Source organism: Xyrauchen texanus, chromosome 5, assembly GCF_025860055.1.
Source record: "Xyrauchen texanus isolate HMW12.3.18 chromosome 5, RBS_HiC_50CHRs, whole genome shotgun sequence".
Lineage (NCBI taxonomy): Eukaryota > Metazoa > Chordata > Actinopteri > Cypriniformes > Catostomidae > Xyrauchen > Xyrauchen texanus.
In genome coordinates this window covers 5,177,773-5,197,260 of record NC_068280.1, presented here as the reverse complement: position 1 = coordinate 5,197,260, position 19,488 = coordinate 5,177,773, and the positions used below count along the sequence as shown (strand labels likewise).

At 36.8% G+C, this 19,488-nt stretch overlaps 2 protein-coding genes across 2 annotated transcripts in view; both read left to right on the top strand.

Annotated features, from left to right (window-relative positions):
- Positions 1-959: 959 nt before the first annotated feature.
- On the top strand, positions 960-17,379 carry LOC127643480 (probable E3 ubiquitin-protein ligase HERC4). Its single transcript, XM_052126279.1, has 24 exons — positions 960-1,253; positions 4,305-4,440; positions 6,279-6,355; positions 6,445-6,666; positions 6,789-6,880; positions 7,025-7,155; positions 7,331-7,458; positions 7,552-7,622; positions 7,698-7,819; positions 7,924-7,983; positions 8,083-8,188; positions 9,019-9,214; positions 9,294-9,457; positions 11,302-11,376; positions 11,861-11,956; positions 12,046-12,129; positions 12,224-12,325; positions 14,044-14,184; positions 14,336-14,502; positions 14,609-14,669; positions 14,783-14,853; positions 15,672-15,855; positions 16,630-16,732; positions 16,887-17,379. The coding sequence occupies exons 1-24, from the start codon at positions 1,037-1,039 to the stop codon at positions 17,096-17,098; spliced, it is 3,018 nt and encodes a 1,005-aa protein (XP_051982239.1). The 5' UTR covers positions 960-1,036; the 3' UTR covers positions 17,099-17,379.
- Positions 17,380-19,216: 1,837 nt separating this feature from the next.
- Positions 19,217-19,488, top strand: part of LOC127643479 (probable E3 ubiquitin-protein ligase HERC3) — a 30,195-nt gene continuing 29,923 nt past the window's right edge. Inside the window, exon 1 of the mRNA XM_052126278.1 lies at positions 19,217-19,288. The gene's annotated coding sequence lies outside the window, so the exon portion shown is untranslated. The remainder of the gene's footprint in view (positions 19,289-19,488) is intronic.

Here is a 19,488-nt window from a genome sequence, read left to right as displayed (position 1 = left end):
TTGTAAATACTACTGGTAGTGCAATTGCATGTTTTGTGAGATGATCCTTTTGCAGGTGTTTTATTTGTATTTTGTATTGTGAAAGGATTCATCATTGGGAATGCTCATTGTCCACTGTATTAACCTGCTGTCACCTTGCCTCTGTCCAGGGACTACAGATGAAAATTAGCTTCTAGCTATTTCTGGTTTGTGCAACACATTTGTTGTGCAATGTCCCTGTTTAATAAACAAATAAATAAATAAAGAGTGTCTGTTTCATTGTATTGCATTCATAGTAATACTGTTTTGAACCCTATTATTCATTATATATATGGTCACCCAGTAAATCTATGAACTAAACCACTTTGTTATGTTTATTACCATATTACCCAAGATAGAATACACGTGTACTACCAGTACGTATATCACTTTATAACCACTTGACCAATTTTTGTTTATGTTTATTTGAATATAAAAATTAAACACTTTATCTTGTAAATTCTTCTGATGTCGTTTACCTTCTTATGTGATCCTCTACCTGTCAACCGTGTTCCTGACATTGCACATTTGCTAAATTTGATGAAATGTGAGAAATTGCTGCATTTTAATGAGATTATATAATATCCAGAGACATTTGCATTTCCTTGATACAACATGAACAACTTAGAAGACTGATTAGGTACGTCCAAGGCAGTAACGTCACTCAGATAATAACCGATAATATTTTCACTTTGCCAAAGTACATTTAACCGTACATGTAGCCTAACTTAATGTTTACAGTAATACTGGTTTTACAACACCACAGTGCGTGTCGATGAGTTTACTTTATAGCCTAGTTTGGTTTCGGTTTCCAAACACTGTACGTCATTACCATCCACATCCATGGGTTTCACAATAACAAAAGACGTACCAGTGGGCGGAAGCAACTTTGTAAATGTGTGTCAATTACTTTCGTTTTGTGGGAAGTCTCAGTCAGCTGTTTCACACTCGTTTTCGATTCAGGCTCTATATATTGTGAGAGGTTGTGCTTCAGTCCATTCCTTCATCTACTGTGAGGATGTTGTGTTATTGGGGAGCGCAGGTCAGGGAGGGCTTCGGGTTGTTACAGCCTGATCATGTCAGACATGCGGATTTTGGTGGTATCCGCTTCATGTTTCCAAAATCAGAAATACAGGACCTGTCAGCGGGAAGAAGCTTTGTTGGGTTCATCCGGGATGGGAAGGTCTCGGTCATGAGGTTGCGCGCTGAAGACAACGATCTTGATGGCAGACTAAGTATGAGAAACGATATGGTAACAAATAAATGATTATTGAATACTAAATAAATAACTGGTTATTTAATAACGTTTAAGCTCATTAGTTATGTTCCTTAAAAAGCCTTGCAGAGCCATTTTCTTGTAGTCAGTGGAAGTGCTTTGACACATTGGGCTGTGCTCATGCGACAGACAGGGGTTCGAGTCAATAAATTAATTTACATTTTTAATTTTAAAATGAATTTTACATTTTTACAATAAAATACTATATATGTATTATTATTCAGCAAGATTTTACTTTTTCACCCAAACTCGTGATAGCCCAAAATTATGGGCGTGTCTTCAAATATGCTAGAAAACGTATTGCGCATGCGCAGTGCGTGTTGGTAGCACATTCTGAGAGGTAGGACAGATTGTCAGAACACCGGCTCGGGTCATGTTCCCCTTGCCTCTCTCCTCTTGATCTGCTGCTCTCTCTAACCAGTGCCTGTGAATAATAAGAAAACAAAAATAGTCAGAAATGTCATGAAGTTTGGACACTTTACATGGCTTTACATATAAAGCATTGTAAATTGTATGGCGTTGCATTAATAAGCCTTTCAAGCCAAACATTTGACAAAAATAAGTTTGTGTAGTTTAAGGTTCTAAAACAGTCCAGTGGATGTAAAAAGTATACACACCCTTGTTAAAATTGAAGGTAACATCTTTTTCCACCTTTAATGTGATAATGCACTCAACCAAATTCAAATGAACAGCAAATGTATACTTTTTAGGAGAAAACAATTTAAGACTTACAATAACCTGGTTTCATAAGCAGGGCCGTAGCTAGTGGGGTGAAAGGTGGTAATGATTCTAGGGGCCCACAGGTTCAGGGGGGCCCAACCTCAAATCCTAAACTGCATTATTTATTATTAATAGGAAAGGGGCCCAGAGCAATATACAGTAAGGGGGACCTGAATCCTTTGCGACGGCCCTTTCCATAAGTGTGCACACCCCTCAACTAATACTTGGATGAAGCACCTTTGGTTTTAATATAGCAGCCAGTCTTTTTGAATAAGAGTCTATCAATTTAGCACTTAGCAACTTAGATGTGCCCATTTTTACCCACTCCAGATCGATCAAACTGTGTGGGTATCTCCTGTGCACTGCCCTCTTCAAGTCATTCCACACGTTTTCGATTGGATTTAGGTCTGGGCTCTGACTGGGCCATTCCAAAACCTTGATCTTCTTCTTCTGAAGCCATTCCTTTGTTGACTTAGATTTGTGTTTGGGGTCATAATCATGCTCAAAGATGAAATTCCTCTTCATCTTCTGCTTTCTAATGGAGGCCTGCAGGTTTTGTCCCAAAATCGACTGGTATTTGGCACTAGCCATGATTCCTTCTATCTTGAATAGTGCCCAGCCCAGCATGATGCTTCCACCACCATGCTTCACTGTGGGTATGGTGTTGTTTGGGTAATGAGCAGTCTTTTTTCATTAGACCATAAAATATTTTGCCACATTGTTTTGGGTGATTGAAAATATGTTTTGGCAAAATTTGAGAGTAATGGCTTCTGTCTTGCTACCCTACCCCATAGACCAGACAAGTGAAGAATGCAGGACATTTGATTTTGATTTTTCATCCATTTTTAACGGGTGCCCTATTTTCTCCACTTGTTGACGATGTCCTTCACAGTGTTCCATGGGCATGGCACATCAAATTTTTGGAAATTCTTTTGTACCCCTCTCCTGATTGTTATCTCTTCACAATGAGATCCTGCTTATCCTTTGTAAGCTCTTTACGGACCATTGCTTCAGCAGTAATATGCTATTAAGGAGGTGCCAAATCCTACAGAAACGGCTGATTTTGTCAGGGGGCCGGGGTAGCTCAGCGAGTAAAGATGCTGACTACCACCCCTGGAGTCACGAGTTCGAATCCAGGGTGTGCTTAGTGACTCCAGCCAGGTCTCCTAAGCAACCAGTTGTCCCGGTTGCTAGGGTGTGTAGAGTCACATGGGGTAACCTCCTCATGGTCGTTATAATGTGGTTCGCTCTCGGTGGGCAACGTGGTGAGTTGTGCGTGGATGCCACAGAGAATAGCGTGAAGCCTCCACATGCACTATGTCTCCATGGTAACATGCTCAACAAGCCATGTGATGATGCGCAGATTGAGGGTTTCAGATGCAGGCAACACAGATTCGTCCTCCACCACCCAGATCGAGGCGAGTCACTACACCACCACGAGGACTTAGAGCGCACTGGGAATTGGGATTCCAAAATTGAGGAGAAAAGGGGAGAAAAATATATGAAATATATATATATGTAAAAAAAGAAACCGCTGTTTTTTATTCAGGGTTAATCAGCATCACTTAATTGATGACCGGAGGATTATAATTACTTCTGAATAAGAGCTTGGATGTAATTGGTTAATATAACCAATAAACCATAACAAAAGGGTGTGCACACTAGGTCATTTTAAGTTTAAAATAAAATTTTAAAAAATGATTTATTTGTTTTTAATTTTGCTGGTTGTAATATCACATTAAAAGTATTAAAAAGATCTGAAATGATTCATCTTGGATTCATCTTTTACATCTCAAAAACCTTCAATTTCCACAAAGGTGTGTAGACTTTTTATATCCACTGTACATACTGTTCAAAATGTAGACAAAACATATTTGTACACTTTCTGGTTGTCAAATGTTAGTGGAACACATCCATGATGTGATGACCTGACATTGGGATCAATCTGTTAAAGTTAATTGCAAAAGAGAGAGATTCGTTCTGAGAAAAGGTCTTTCATCATTTGGTGCAGATGCAACTTGGTTTGACATTTTGCTATTTTGTTTCAAATGCAATTAAATGTAAGCCTATACATTTTTAAGTGTCCAAATACTTTTAGGGCAACATTTGAATGCATTTTCATATTTCAAAATACATGAACTACTGATCTGTAAAGCATTATAAAAATGATTGTTAATGACTTATTAATGAAAGTTATTATAAAGTGTTACCAACTAAATGAGAAATGTATATTTGTTATTATATTTGAACAGTAATTGAACTGATATTTTAAATATTTTATTTACTCCAGAACCACTACAGCTAAAGAAACACAAAATCAGATCAATTGTCTGTGGGGGAACTGGTGCGGTCCTTCTTGCTCATGGAGGAAAAGTCCTTATTATGGATAACTCTACTATGTGCACATATGTTTTATCTGACAGCAGGTATAACGCCAATACCAGCAGTATTATATACCATACATATAAAGCATTTATAAGAATGTTTATACAGTGGCAAGGAAACCCTTGTGAACCCTTTGGAATTAATGGGTTTTCTGCATTAATTGGTCATTAAAATGTAGACAATACAAAATGTGCTTTAGCTAACAACACATAAACAACTATAATATTTCATGTCTTTGTGAAAATGCCACCTCGCTGGCCCAATGGCGGAATCCAGCGAAGTGGTGAAGGTATCTGCGTGTTCATCTTTTTCGTGCATGTGTGGCTGTAGCGTCATAACTATTTGATTTAGTTAAGACCGAATCTGACTCCATTAATATCAGACCTCGAATTTTGCTTGAGATTCCAATAGTTAATGATCATCAATTGAGATCTTATCTAGATTTGGATACTTGATTATTCTAGTTAATTCTATGCTTTTGCATTGCACTCGTTCATTTGGATTCCTGTTCATAGAGTCTATGCACCAGCCATTTTTGGGTTATTATACAGAGGTAATTGACTAATTCTATTCAGTGAATAAGCTGACCAATGCTACCATAGCCAGATAATACTTTCCATAGTTTCCTATGTACCCTTGGCCGGAATAATGTTAACAGTAATCACTGGTAATGACTAACATTATTTAGGTGATCCGTGAGTCGACCAACATTTTGTTTTTCTAAATAATGATTATATTTAATCCCTTCAGTCCAGGTACACTTAGTTAATACAGAATAGTTAGCCAGAAAGCTAAGGTCTCAGAAGACATTCCCGATGCTCTATCAATGCTGAGCCGTTAGTTTGTACAAACGCTGATCATAGATTTGTGTCAACAAGGACTTAACTTAATCTACTAAAGGCAAGAATTTCTGAATAGGTCAGAATAGAATCAAGTTTAACAATTTATTAAAAAGTTAAATATGTATCAAGCTAATTACATAATTAATCAATTTAGAATTAATCAATATAAAACATCTAATGCTCAAAGATGAATCTGAAGAGTAACAGATGCATACCTGACTTTAGCAAAGTACGTAGTGTAAGCTCCACAGGGATTTCTGGCTACAGACAATTCCCATGAACAATGTGGTACATTTCCTCAAATAACCAGACCACAACCAAATGGAATGACAATATGAATTTGGGGATGAATACATTTACATTTATGCATTTGGCAGACACTTTTATCCAAAGCGACTTACAGTGCACTTATTACAGGGACAATCCCCCCGGAGCAACCTGGAGTTAAGTGCCTTGCTCAAGGACACAATGGTGGTGGCCGTGGGGATCGAACCAGTAAAAGTAGCTCTAACCCACACCTCCAATCTCTTGTTTTAATAATTGGATGCCAGATTTGCCAACTCCTGACTCTTAATTTGTTGACGTCATTAACCTAAGGGTTCACATACTTTTTCCAACCTATGCTGAGAATGTTTGAATTATGTATTCAATATGTACAAGAACAATTCAATGTGTGTTATTCGTTAAAACAGATTGTGTTCATTTATTAGTATAACTTAGATGAAGTTCAAACCAGATTTCAAGACAAATTTATACATACAATAAATGCAGGTAATTCCAAGGGGTTCCACTGTGTGTGTGTGTGTGTCTGTCTGTCTGTCTGTCTGTCTGTCTGTCTGTCTATCTATCTATCAATCTATCTATCTATCTATCTATCTATCTATCTCGTATATATATATATATATATATATATATATATATATATATATATATATATATATAAGAATAAAGAACATATATATACATACATTATAAAAATTGCTGGTTGATGTCTTTAAATGACTAATTTTGAAGACTGGATTGTTTTGTTCCTGCAGTCCTCTTAAAGGCCTGGAAAACAGACAGGTGATACAGATTGCATGTGGAGACCAGCATTCAATGGCACTAACCCAGGGTACTCACAACCTTTGTAAAATAAATGAATAAATAAAATAATGCATTTGCCAGAGTAGATGTGCAGAGTTGATCCTCTTCTCCTCTCAGATGGTCAGTTGTTTGTATGGGGTGAGAACTCTCACGGTCAGCTGGGTTTGAAGGAAGGACAATCTGGCACTCTGACTGCTCAACATGTTCAGAGTCTGTCTGGAATTCCTCTGGCTCAGATCAGCGCTGGAGGAGACCACAGCTTCGCCTTGTCTCTCTCTGGAGCTGTGTTTGGATGGGGGAAGAACAACTGTGGACAGCTGGGCCTAGGAGACACCAAAGGTTCCCATTATTATCCGATCTGTCACCTCACAGTAATATGGCATTTCTGAGAATAGTACAATACAATGTAAAGCCCATGTTATGTATTTGGAAGTGATGAATTTACTCTGTTGCCATCACAGACAGACATGTCCCAACAGTTGTAAACAGACTGAACCAAAAAAAAACTGTGTTCATCTCTTGTGGAGGGGAGCACACTGCCTCTTTATCAAAGGTATTCAATCATATTATATTTTATACCAGTTATTTGGTATTATAGTACATTCCACAATGCCAGAGAAGGCTTTTATAACAAGCTTATATACTGGAATATTCACAACTGAACTTGATGAAGAAGTAATTATGTTTGTATTATCAGGGTGGCACTGTGTTCACATTTGGATCGGGACGTTTTGGGCAACTTGGACACAACTCATTTAGAGATGAACATCATCCGCGGGTGGTCGCTGAACTGTGGGGATCTGAAGTGTCCCAGGTCACATGTGGAAGGTAGACTAAACTGTTTACTTTCTGTATTGCATTCAATATGTCAGAAAAACAATACAGATATAATTTACATTACAACGTTAATATTCATGGTTAAAAAGAAATATAAAGTCTTTTTATATATGTTTACCTGTTGTTTATCTTAGTAATTAGGTTTTTATTCTTTGTTGCATTCAAGAAATCACACACTTGTATTAGTGGAATCGTCAAAGCTGATCTACTCATTTGGATGTGGGATGCAAGGGCAGTTGGGAAACGGACAAATGTGCAATCAGTCTGTGCCATTACCTGTGAAGCTACCAACTGGTAATTACAAATAAGTATAGCAATGGGTAATTTTGTTATGAAAATGTTTATATTCATGATGTTGCTCATCAACCAAATATGTGTTGTCCACAGAATCTAATCATGCATATGCAACTGGGAAACTCATTGCTGGCGAGAACCATTCCTTTGCATTGTGCTACAAGGTAAGACCAGTTTGCGCAAACAGTTTAACAAATTTGCAAACAGTTACTTTATTGCTGCACTGTTTCTATTTTTAGCTTGGGAATGAATCAGCAAAGCGAAAACCCAATCTGGACAGAGGGGTTTTGACATTAAATGACAGAATGATTGACCGATGGCTGTCTGAATGTGATTCAAAGTCATGGAGAACAATCAAGAAGTGAGTGTTTGACTCAGTGTGAACCATGGACAGTTCACCTACACATGGTAACGATTAGCAATAGACTGAAACGTTTTTTAATAGGATTGTTTCGTTATTTACAGGGAAATTAACAAAGTGTTTTCCTCCGCTGCATCTCTGAATGGAAGTTTTCTCAAAACAAGGTAACTTGGATCCAGGTAGACTTGTCTAGCACATTGTTAAACACTGCTTAAAATATACTGTCATCCATCAAAGATTTGATTCCAGTTTCTGTTTTATAGTTGTGACGAACATTACCAGCCATCTGTGGAGTTCTGTGGTTTGGATTTCGACCAGGTCAAAAGATCTTTAACAAAGATATCGAAGAAGGAAAGGGTTATATCCGAGGTAAGGCCAATGCAAAATTTTCAAAAATAGTTTATTACATTTTAACTTTAAGATACACTGTTAATTTGGCAACAGGAAGTAATATGTTCTGCATCTGAAATCAGTCTGTGCTTATTGAAATTTGAACCACCGCCCCTGGTAGCCGTAGATGGAAGTTTTCTTGAGGTGAAATGTTGTCCAAAGGGTGGAACCAAAAGGGAGTTGTATTTTTAGTTGGTAATAGTGAAAGTCAACAGGAATGCATATTTAATTTACATTGCATTACAGTGCACTTATTACAGGGGCAATCCCCCCGGAGCAACCTGGAGTTAAGTGACTTGCTCAAGGACACAATGGTGGTGGCTGTGGGGATCGAACCAGCAACCTTCTGCTTACCAGTTCAGTGCTTTAGTCCACTATGCCACCACCACTCACTATGCAATTAACCCTACTCCCTAACCCCAACCCTAAATCTAACTGTCAGAGGAGTAAAAATGTAATTTTAGAGCAAAAATGCATTCTCCAAATCATGCTCACCATTGTTAATGTGAATGCAATTAATTCCTGGCTTCCACGGGACTAGAACCCAAGTCAAGGAATGAATGGAAATACTTTCTGGTTTCAATGGGAACACAACCGGAGAATTCTGAGAATACTTTTGTGGTGTGAAATCAGTAGAACCACAGGGAAAGGTGAACATGTTTGAATGGAAAGAAAAAACTGTTGATGGGGGATTGTGCTTGTCAATCAATCATCCAAATATGGTCGATTTCAGGGTACATGAGCATGTGGAAGCAGCATGTTGATTTCCTGTGTGATTATGTTTGCAGTTCATGATCTTTGTACTTTAGGTAGTCAAGGCGGTTCAGGGTACAGTGCTGCCTTCTCTGAGCACAAACTGCAATCTGAATCCGATTTGTGTGGAATCTTTGAGACTTTACCTTCTTCTCCCTGAGCTCATCAGAGTGGCTCCACAAAGAACTGAACTCACTGAAGCACTGGCCTCTGAAATTCTTCACCTGAAATCTGCTGCTCTCAAGTTGTTAGGTAAAACTGTTGTACTTTTCAACCTTTGTTTTTGTTTAATTTGTTTTATTTATCTAATAATTTTATGTTCTAATTTCAGAAAACTACTGGTCCAGACTGCCTTATGATTGTCTTAAAGGCTTGGTGAAGTTATTTCGGAAGGCATCTGCCAAATTGATTGGCAGGATTGCTGTTGACAACATGAACTGTGACATACCGACACGCCTGAAGAAATGTGTGGAGGTCCTTCAGATGCTCTATAAGGTACCATAGTTATAAAATAGATCACAAGATAACATTTGCATCTAAACATTTAAAGGGGTCATGTCATGAAGAATCACATTTTCCTTGATATTTTGATATATTAGAAGTCATTCTTCTATAAAAACATAATGTACATTTCAGAACTCAAAACTCAATTGAAACCAAGGTTTAAAAACACTTCGGTCTCTACTTGCCTACGTCACTAGCAACAACATCAACACCTACCATACATCATCGCACCCTTGGCCCCGCCCACTGGTGCTCAGTTTGTAAACAGAGATAGAGCAGGACAGACAGGCCTAGTGTAACTTGTATGTATTTCCTGCATACCAAAGTGGACTCATCTGGATTATTGTGAATTATATTTGTATATAAACATGCATTGACAGACATCTTTGATCATTGTCATGTATCTCGCACTGCTTTTAAAAGACACAGTGTCAAGTTACGACTGGAAAGGAGACCACATTCTGTTTCATTCAGCTGTGCTGCATCTTGTTGTTTTGTAGTTTGTAGGTTCTGCTTCTGAAATCAGTCTGTGCTTACAGAAATTTGAACCACTGATCCTCGTGGGCGAATATGGAAGTTTTCTTGAGGTGAAATGTTGTCCAAAGGGTGAAACCAAAAGCGAGTTGTATTTTTAGTTGTTAATGGTGAAATACTGTCAACAGGAATGCATATTTAATCAACCCTACTCCCTAACTCAAACCCCAACCCTAAACCTAACTGTCAGTGGAGTGATTATGTTATTTTAGAGCAAAAATGCAATCTCCGTATCATGCTCACCATTGCTAATATGAATGCAATTACTTGCTCCCATTTGCACAATTTGTAATTGTTGGTGTATGTAAATATGCACTAGATGGACATCTTTGACCATTTTGATGTGTTTCCAGCGACTGTTTGTTGTTTATGGTGCAGTGTTAACAGTTGTGCTTGAGATGAGCAGTTTAATATATTCGGATGCAATGTGTTGGATGTGTGCGATGTGTAAACCCTGAAATGTAATTGTATAATATTTTTTTTCCAATTGAGTTTCAAAAATCGTTGTATTCGAATGGCTGCATAATGTTAGCCAGTTTGAACAGTGGACATTTACATTGAAGTTTAAAGGAGGTGGTTAGGCCAAAACCGAGCGTTTCAGACCGAGTGTTATGTATACCTTGTCTTGTTTCACTGTTGCCCTTTTGTTTGCCATTTTTGTCACTTTTGCACTCCTTAGTTTTCACTTTTGTCCCTTGTTTAACTCCATAGTCTCCTTGTTAGCGTTCGTGTTCTCTGTCATTGTTTTCACCTGCCCTTGTTAATTTGCCTTTGGTTTCTGTTAATCACCTTGTCATCTAGTTTGTGTTCTGTTTGTTCATTGGCCCCTTTGTCCCATGTTTTTGTATTTAAACCCTGTCTGTTTGTTCAGTCTCTGTCAGTCGTTGAATGTTTGTGAATGCTGTTACCCTGGTCTGTGGTCCCTGCCCGAGTTCTCTATTTATGTTTATTTCCCCACTGAGGGTTTTCCTTTGTGTTTTTGTGAACAATAAAGTAAGCTGCATTTGGATCCTCAACCTTCGTCTGCCTTCATTGCCTTACATTCTTGACACCGAGGGCCAGAGACAGGGTGGAAAATGGTCATATATTACTAAATACTAAATGACTTTTTTTTTTGGTGCCAAATTTTTTTTCTAGCCTTTTTCTAGGTCAGTGGTCCTGCAAGGAAGATAATAAAATTATATATATATATATATATATATATATTTATAAAAAAAAAAAAAGAGTATGCCATTACCCCTTTAAGCTAATTTTTTGGATAATTGTTTAATATAGTGTATACATTTGTGTTTCACGTGAAGGTCTGTTGTAGTGCCAGCGAAGACATTACAAAGAGTGATTTCATCATTCATGAGATCAATGATCTTCTTGATACGGTAAGAACCAAATAAATGTTGTCAAACAATATGGTTATTTCCAATGGATAGAGAGTAGGGTGGGTGATATCATCTTGATATAAGGCTACATTAATACATATACTGTATATGGTAGCAAAAGTATATAAAATACAAAAGTATGTCAAATACATTTTCTGGTGTAACATCTAAAATGTTTTATTCAAGTGAAAACTATTATTTAACATGACTGTAGAAACCTAAAGACTAAAGTCAAGTAAGTGTTAGATCAAGTAGAAATAAATCCTCAAGGTAAGAATTGCAGGTGACCGCTTTTTACAGTGTATCCAGAATTGCTTAATTCATCATAACGATTTATCCTAAAAATCCACATTATCTATTTTAAATGCTATTGTTAGATTTTGGAGGCATAATTAGCATCTGATTCTGATGATCAAAATGGCAGATATCAGCCAGACCGATACAGGTCGACAACTAATTCAAACTCTTTCTCTCACATCAACAGCTGCAAGCCACCAATGATGATGTGCAAAACAACTGGTGGTGGCATAACTGGAATGGAAATGTCAATGAAATAGTGGCATTGCAACAGTACTACTATGTGAGTACTAATACATTTTTAACCACAAATCTAATATGCATGTATATAAAGATAACATAGCATGATTTGGTTTATTTCCTTTGTTACAGACAGCTATAAACAATCTTATATCGCTTCCATGCATCTTTAACCTAGAGGCCAAATTCAGCTTTTTGAAAATTAGACAACGACAGGTATTTTTTGCTTGACCAAAACCTAAAACTTACCTAAAAAAAGATTTTTGTGTCCAGATAGTTCTTTTTGAATAATAATAATATGCTTGTGTAGTGGATTTACAATCTGACTTTGAGACGCACCGCACTGCTGGAAGATTGTTTCTCTGTGTTGAGACATGCCACCGAGCAACAGCTCAAAGGAGGATGCCTGAGGGTAAAACAATATTATTTTCTCTTCTCACAGATGAGGTACAAACGCTGAATGCCTTTTACTCTGAAGCCTCTGAAGCATTTTAATTTCAGTATCACATCTGGAAGTTTTTCTTGAAGAAAGTTTGGGTTGTTGTTCAATGTTCTTATTTTTTTGGTTTTACATTTAACCCTTTAAGCTTTGAAGGTGTTTAAAAAGATTTCCTGTTTCAGTGGCATGTCCAAAATTAAAGGATTATAACACGAGAAAAAATGTAAACATGGTTTGGTTTCATTTAAAAGAACACTTTTCAAATTTTTTATGATATAGATTATGGTAAATTATGACAATCTCTGCCTAAGAAACTGCTGAAGGAAAAAAAACCGTATTTCCTTATTTTTCTGATTTTACATTATATATCTCAGGGTATAAATAAGGTAGCTCCTTGCTTTTGTTTTTTTCACAATCATGCCTCCTGTAACTGAGTAACATTTTTGATATGACAAAGCAATCAAAAATAATTTATCCTAGTGTCCAGTAACGTCTCCAAGTGCCCAAAAGCCTCTCCAAACAAATAAAACATAATAATTGTACATGAGAACTAATTACACATGCATATACAACAGTGACTTATGAAGTTACTAAACTTAAGTTTGGGAGGAGCATCTAAAATTCCGATTAATTATGAGAGTATAAAAGCAACCTCTTACCTTGTCCCAGCATCCCACCACCTTGCCTACTCCTCCTTAGGTATTTCGGCCATATTAACCATCTCCATCTATTACTAGTTTTGGGTGGGGGGTTATATTTAAGCTTGAGTCAAGTCTCCTCCTCCTCCTTTATGCTAAAGATTAAATGGGCACGCAAACTTGTGAAAAGGTATGCTCTCTCTCCAAAGCATGCAGGCATGAGAGATCTCATTCAGTTCCATTCTGTGTCATTTGAGCCATCATTGAGTCTGTATCATGTACTTGACGCCATCTCCTGGTGGCCATATGTAATACAGTACAGTACAGTACAGTGAATTATCCTCTCTGCCCATATTTGGATGACTTACACCTCTGGTCTGAATCCTAATACGACTGATTTAGCATTCCATGATGCTGGACAACCTTCTACATCATTTCCGATAAAGTCATCTGATCCAGGAAAGCTAAAGTGTTTTTAGCCAGATAGCACATTATGTGCTGTGAGCACATTGTGCTTCGTTTGGATTATCTAATGATCTATGCATCCGATTACGTTGTGTGTGGTCTCAATTTAACGAGAATCCCCATCTCGAAATAATGATTTGTGAAGTAAATAATGGTCATATTATATTCGTGAAGTTATAAGAATTAACACTGTTTATAAGCAACAACTGTTTACATGCAACATGTATATCAAATACATTTGAATTACATTGAAATACTATTGCTCGCTATATTTTTTCTGTGAGTGCACTGTAAAGTACAGCTTCAACTTTGATATTTTTTTTTTTCTCCATGGGCCCAATCCAAGCTTAAAGGGTTAAATTGTAATAAATGTGTTAGATTTAAGTCTTCTGCATTCTCCAATTTTAAAACATATTAAAGCATAAATAAATCTAAATGTTATTCCAGTCTTATACATGCTAATCAACCTAATTTTAATTTTTTGTTGCACATTTTCTATTTTGATCTGAACTAAAGTGAAAGTTAATAGGAAAAGGCAAGTTAGTTACGATGAACAGCAGCTTGAAAATCTTGTTTATTAAAACACAGGTGTATTACACAGAGGACATGAAAAAGTCAGATGTCAACAAGAGGGACTTTTTTCTCAACGTGTTTAAAGAGCTGTGTGAACCGGCCTCTCAGATGTTCATATATAATGACAATAAAACCATGATCTGGTTCCCAACAAGGGTGAGGCAAAGATTGTATACATAGTACAATTTTTTAAAAGACTTTTAAGACCTTTTTGTCTTAGTTACAGAGTCATTATATCTTACATTGTGTTTCTCTTGTTTATTTCCATGGTTTTCTTTGGCTATAACAATTTATTGCCTGAAACCAGCCAACTGTAGAGAAGGAGAGGTATTTCCTCTTTGGAATCCTTTGTGGATTGGCCTTCAACAACAACTGTGTAGTGCAACTGCCTTTTCCTTTAGCTTTGTTCAAGAAACTTCTCAATGTCAAGACATCTCTCAAAGACTTGAGAGAGTTTGAGCCGGTTCTTGGCAAGTGAGTGTTTTCATTTCAATGTTATCGTGATTCATTTCAGCATCTTTATATTGGTCATAAGCAATGTTTGATAGATATCTAGTATTAATACTAATGACGTTCTCAGGAGTTTTCAGGAAATTCTGGACTACAGCGATGATGTTGAAGAAATGGACATTTACTTCAAGGTTGGTTTGTTTAGGTGTCACGTTATTGTGTGCAGCATCCTGTTAAAGTTGGCACTGAAATATCTTTTAAAGGCACATCAAAAATGGCTCACCTCTCTGTTTTTAAACATCAGATCAAATGGAATGGAGTAGAAGTGGAATTGGATCCCACTGAGCCAGGAAAAAATGTAACAAATTATAACAGGTCAGTTTTTAAAAAATCATTTTAGAATGAAATGACACAGTGTTACATGTGTGTTGCATTTAAGTGTTGTTACTGCTTAATTCCTGAGCCTGGAACCCCCCAAACAAAAATGTATGCCCCTTATGCCATCTCAGGTGTGTATGACTTTCTTTCTTCTGCAGAACACTAACGAAGATTTTTAGAAGAATATCTCAGCTCTGTAGTGAATGGTGACCAAAGTTTTGAAGCTCCAAAAAGCACATAAAGACAGCATAAAAGTAATCCATAAGACTCCAGTGGTTTAATCCATGTCTTCTGAAGTGATCCAAACGGTTTTGGTTGAGAACAGATCAAAATGTAACACCTTGCCATTGCAGTCTCTAGGCACGATCATGATATCAAGCTCGATTACACTTCCAAGTGCATAATGCATGCGCAGAGAGCTAGATGGCAGTAGAGGGAGTGTAATCAAGCTTAAAATCACGATCGCCAAGGAGACTGCTGATGGCAAGGTTTATAGTGTAAAAGGAGCTATATTTTGGTCTGTTCTTGCCAAAAACTGATTTGGTCACTTCAGAAGACATGGATTAAACCAATCAAGTAATATGGACTCATTTTATGCTTCCTTTATATGCTTTTTGGAGCTTAAAATGCTTGGGCATCATTCACTACAGAGCTGAGATATTCTTCTAAAAATCTTCATTTGTGTTCTGCTGAAGAGAAAGTCATACACATCTGGGATGGCATGAGGGTGAGTAAATGATGAGAGATTTGTCATTTTTGGGTGAACTATTCCTTTAATGTTAATGTAATGCAAAAACCTTTAATTTACACAACAGGATAGACTTTGTGGACAAGTATGTGGATTATGTCCTGAATAAATCTGTGGAGGGAGTGTTTGAAGAATTCAGGAGAGGTTTCTTCAAAGTGTGCGAGAGTCACTTTGTGGAGATGTTTGAACCAGAGGAGCTGAGAGGATTGCTGGTGGGCAACGAGGAATATGACTGGGACACTCTCAAACAGGTTTTACGTTCACACATATACTGTATTTATAAAAAATAAATGTTTTGCATTAAACACTAAGCAGTGTTGAAGATATCAAACAAAGTTAAGTATCCTATGAATTAAAGGTGCATTCAGTAATTTTTTGAAGTATGTCTTGCACTGGCTTACACTGACACCTAGTGGCCTGGATGCTGCATTATTCAAATGCAGTAGTTTTCAGTTGCCAATGCCATTGTAGAAATTCACTATGCACAGTAAGCCAGGATTAAATAAATGAATGTATGAAAGTGTCCAATAACAGGGCAGTTACTGATATTAAGGGAGTAGTAGTCAGGTGGTCATGTGATGGTGGTGGTGGTGTAGTGGTCTAAAGCACATAACTGGTAATCTGGTAATCAGCAGAATGTTGGTTCTAGCCCCACAGCCACCACCATTGTGTCCTTGAGCAAGGCACTTAACTCCAGATTGCTCTGGGGGGATTGTCCCTGTAATAAGTGCACTGTAAGTCACTTTGGATAAAAGCGTCTGCCAAATGCATAAATGTAAATGTGATGCTAACATGGCTGCCACAATGAGGTGCCCCTGCCCCATGTAGAATAAAACTCTTCATCTCACGTGAGTGGTCATGATTTAATACATATGTTTAAAAATGACTATTCATTTCATTAGAAGTAAAACTTTTTGAATTAGGGAAAAGAAATACTGAGGGAATCTTTAAATCAGTACTAAGTCTTTGGGACACAAATGGCACTTCTTCCTGTGAATAACACTCAAATGTCGTTTGATTGCCAGAACACCCGATATGAAGGAGTGTTTGATGCTGAACATCCAACCATCATCTCATTCTGGGAGGTGTTTGATGAACTGACATCAGTTCAAAAGAAGGCCTTTCTATGTAAGTTAACTCTTGAAAATGCTGTTGGTTCATGAAATGAATTCATTAGAATTCTCGAATTTCTAGCATTTACCCCTTGCTTGTCTTTTGTAAGCTATAACACATTAAGAAGCTTTAAAAACTGAGCAAGATTTCACCCTTTTCCATTCTCCAGTGTTCTTAACGGGGTTTGCGCGAGTGCCCATTCTCGGTATGAGTCAGGTGAAGATGAGAGTGAGAAACTTGCACAACTCTCAACAGGACCATCTACCAGAGGCTCTGACCTGCCACGCCCTGCTGGATCTTCCTGTTTATCAGAGCAGGACAACACTCAAGGAGAAACTAATTGAAGCCCTCAACCACAAAAGAGGGTTCTGGGAGGAATGAGATCGATGCTTGAAGAGTTTTTATTTTAGTTATATTATCTTACCTTTGGATATCTAACCTGTGCTTCAGCACAAACCTCTCAGGAACTAATTTAACTAGACTTAAATGTGTTGTTTGCTAACTCACGCTAGGACTGTCACAGAGACAAATGTGAACACCCATTCGAGGGATATTCAAAATGTAAACAAACACATGTTATAAAAAAACATGTTCTAGCTTAACCTTGTTTGAAGGGATAGTTCACCCAAAAATGTAAATTCTCTAATCATTTACTCACCCTCATGCCATCCCAGATGTGTGACTTACTTTCTTCTGCAGAGCAAAAACTATTTTGTTTAGAAGAATATCTCAGCTCTGTAGGCCCATACAATGCAAGTGAATGGTGACCAGAACTTGGAAGGACCAAAAAGCACATAAAAGTAATCTCCAGTAAGACTCCAGTGGTTTAATCCATGTCTTCGGAATATGATAGGTGTCAGTGAGAAACCAATCAAAATTGAGGTCCTTTTTTACTATAAATCTTCACTTTCACTTCCACATTTTTGTTCTTTTATTTTATGCGATTCACATTCTTCATGCATATCACTGCCTACTGGGCAGGGAGGAGAATTGACAGTAAAAAAGGACTTAAATATTGATCGGCATTTCACCCACACATCATATCACTTCTGAAGACTTGGATTTAACCACCAGAGTCTTATGGATAACTTTTATGCTTCCTTTTGGGGCTTCAAAGCTCTGGCCACCATTCACTTACATTGTATGGACCTACAGAGCTGAAATATTCTACTAAAAATCTTTGTTTATGTTCAGCAGAAGAAAGAAAGTCACACATCTGGGATGGCATGAGGGTGAGTAAATGATGAGAGAATTTTTATTTTTGGGTGAACTATCCCTTTTGTTTTTTTTACATGTGTTTGTAAAAGAAAACGGTTGGAGTTTTGATAGTCTTTGTCCATTTAAACATTCCTTACATACTTTTTTTTTAATCACCTGTTCTTCCAAAACCATGATTCCAATCAGTTAAGATACAGCAACACAAGTCAGAACAGTCTGAAGGTCTGTGCCAAGTTTGGTGTAGCTTGAAAGCTCTAGGAGGAGTTACAATTGATCATTTTGGTCTTGGTTTAGAGATTTTGGAAAACCCCTAAACAAAGTCTGTAGGATAACAGTATGGTGGTATCGTCAAGCCAACATAATATTAATAACTTACACCAGTTTTAAAAACATGGCTACACTCTTTAGATGTTGTTCTTATTACAAGAATAGAAATGTTTGTTGTGTTTAATCATTAATCACAGGTCTAAGAACTTGATCCTTGATCATTTGATCAAATCAATTAGGAATAAGCTAAATCCATGTTGTCATTTGTTTTTATAACCACTTGTGTGGATGTCACATATGCAGTTTTATAGCTTTGTAAGCAAAAATGCAGATTTTACAGGAACAAATATGTGGTTAGAAAGTAAATTGTGAGTGTAAATTTGGAACACATTTTTAAATGTTTACATTTATATAAACTACAGACAAAGGTGTTGTTATTAGCTCTATTATTAAGTAGATGAGCTCTGGTGTTCCAATTCTTTCACACCAGGCAGGAGAGGTTTATATTCCAAATATTATAATATTTTTGATGTGTTGTATTTATGAACTTAATTTATGTATACATAAATGTGTGTGTGTGTGTCTCAATAGATATTTTCTAATCTTAATATGTCTTAACATTTGTTTATAAAAAAAAAAACTTACTTACACTTTGCTAAACTTACACTTTGTTTCTGATGTAATTTTGCTGCAGAAACCAAGATTAAAAGTGGTTGTATTTCCATGAAATAATACATTTTCTCTACAGGTTGGGCATGTGTAATATAATATTGTATTGCATTATATTGTATTGAGTAGTTTGACTCCGACTTCTGATTTTGTATTTGGTGGTGCATGCATTTTATTATGTATGTTGATTTTTGGTAAACATAAATAAAAATATATATCCATCAAACATTGTATGTTATTATATATTAGAAATGATATTTAATAAATACTTAATAGGGAAAAAAAATTGCATTTTGGTTGCGCCCTGTGATACTCTTGTCAGTGCTGGTCACATGATCGGTGACGCAATAATCTGACTCGTTACTTCCTTGTTTTTGTCGGATCCATTAAACACAGAGACGTAATGCATTTTACCAGGTAAAACCATCTGCTTTAAATAACCTATATTAACACGTTTTATTTTTGACTTATTTAAGACAGAAGACGTGCAATAAAAGAGCACTTATAGTTACTGACAGCTCGATGTTATGTGTCAGTTAAATCAATATCCTGAATATTAGAATTGGGGATCTGTTTTTAACATAATCCTGATTAGATTAAGGTTATTATCTGTATTA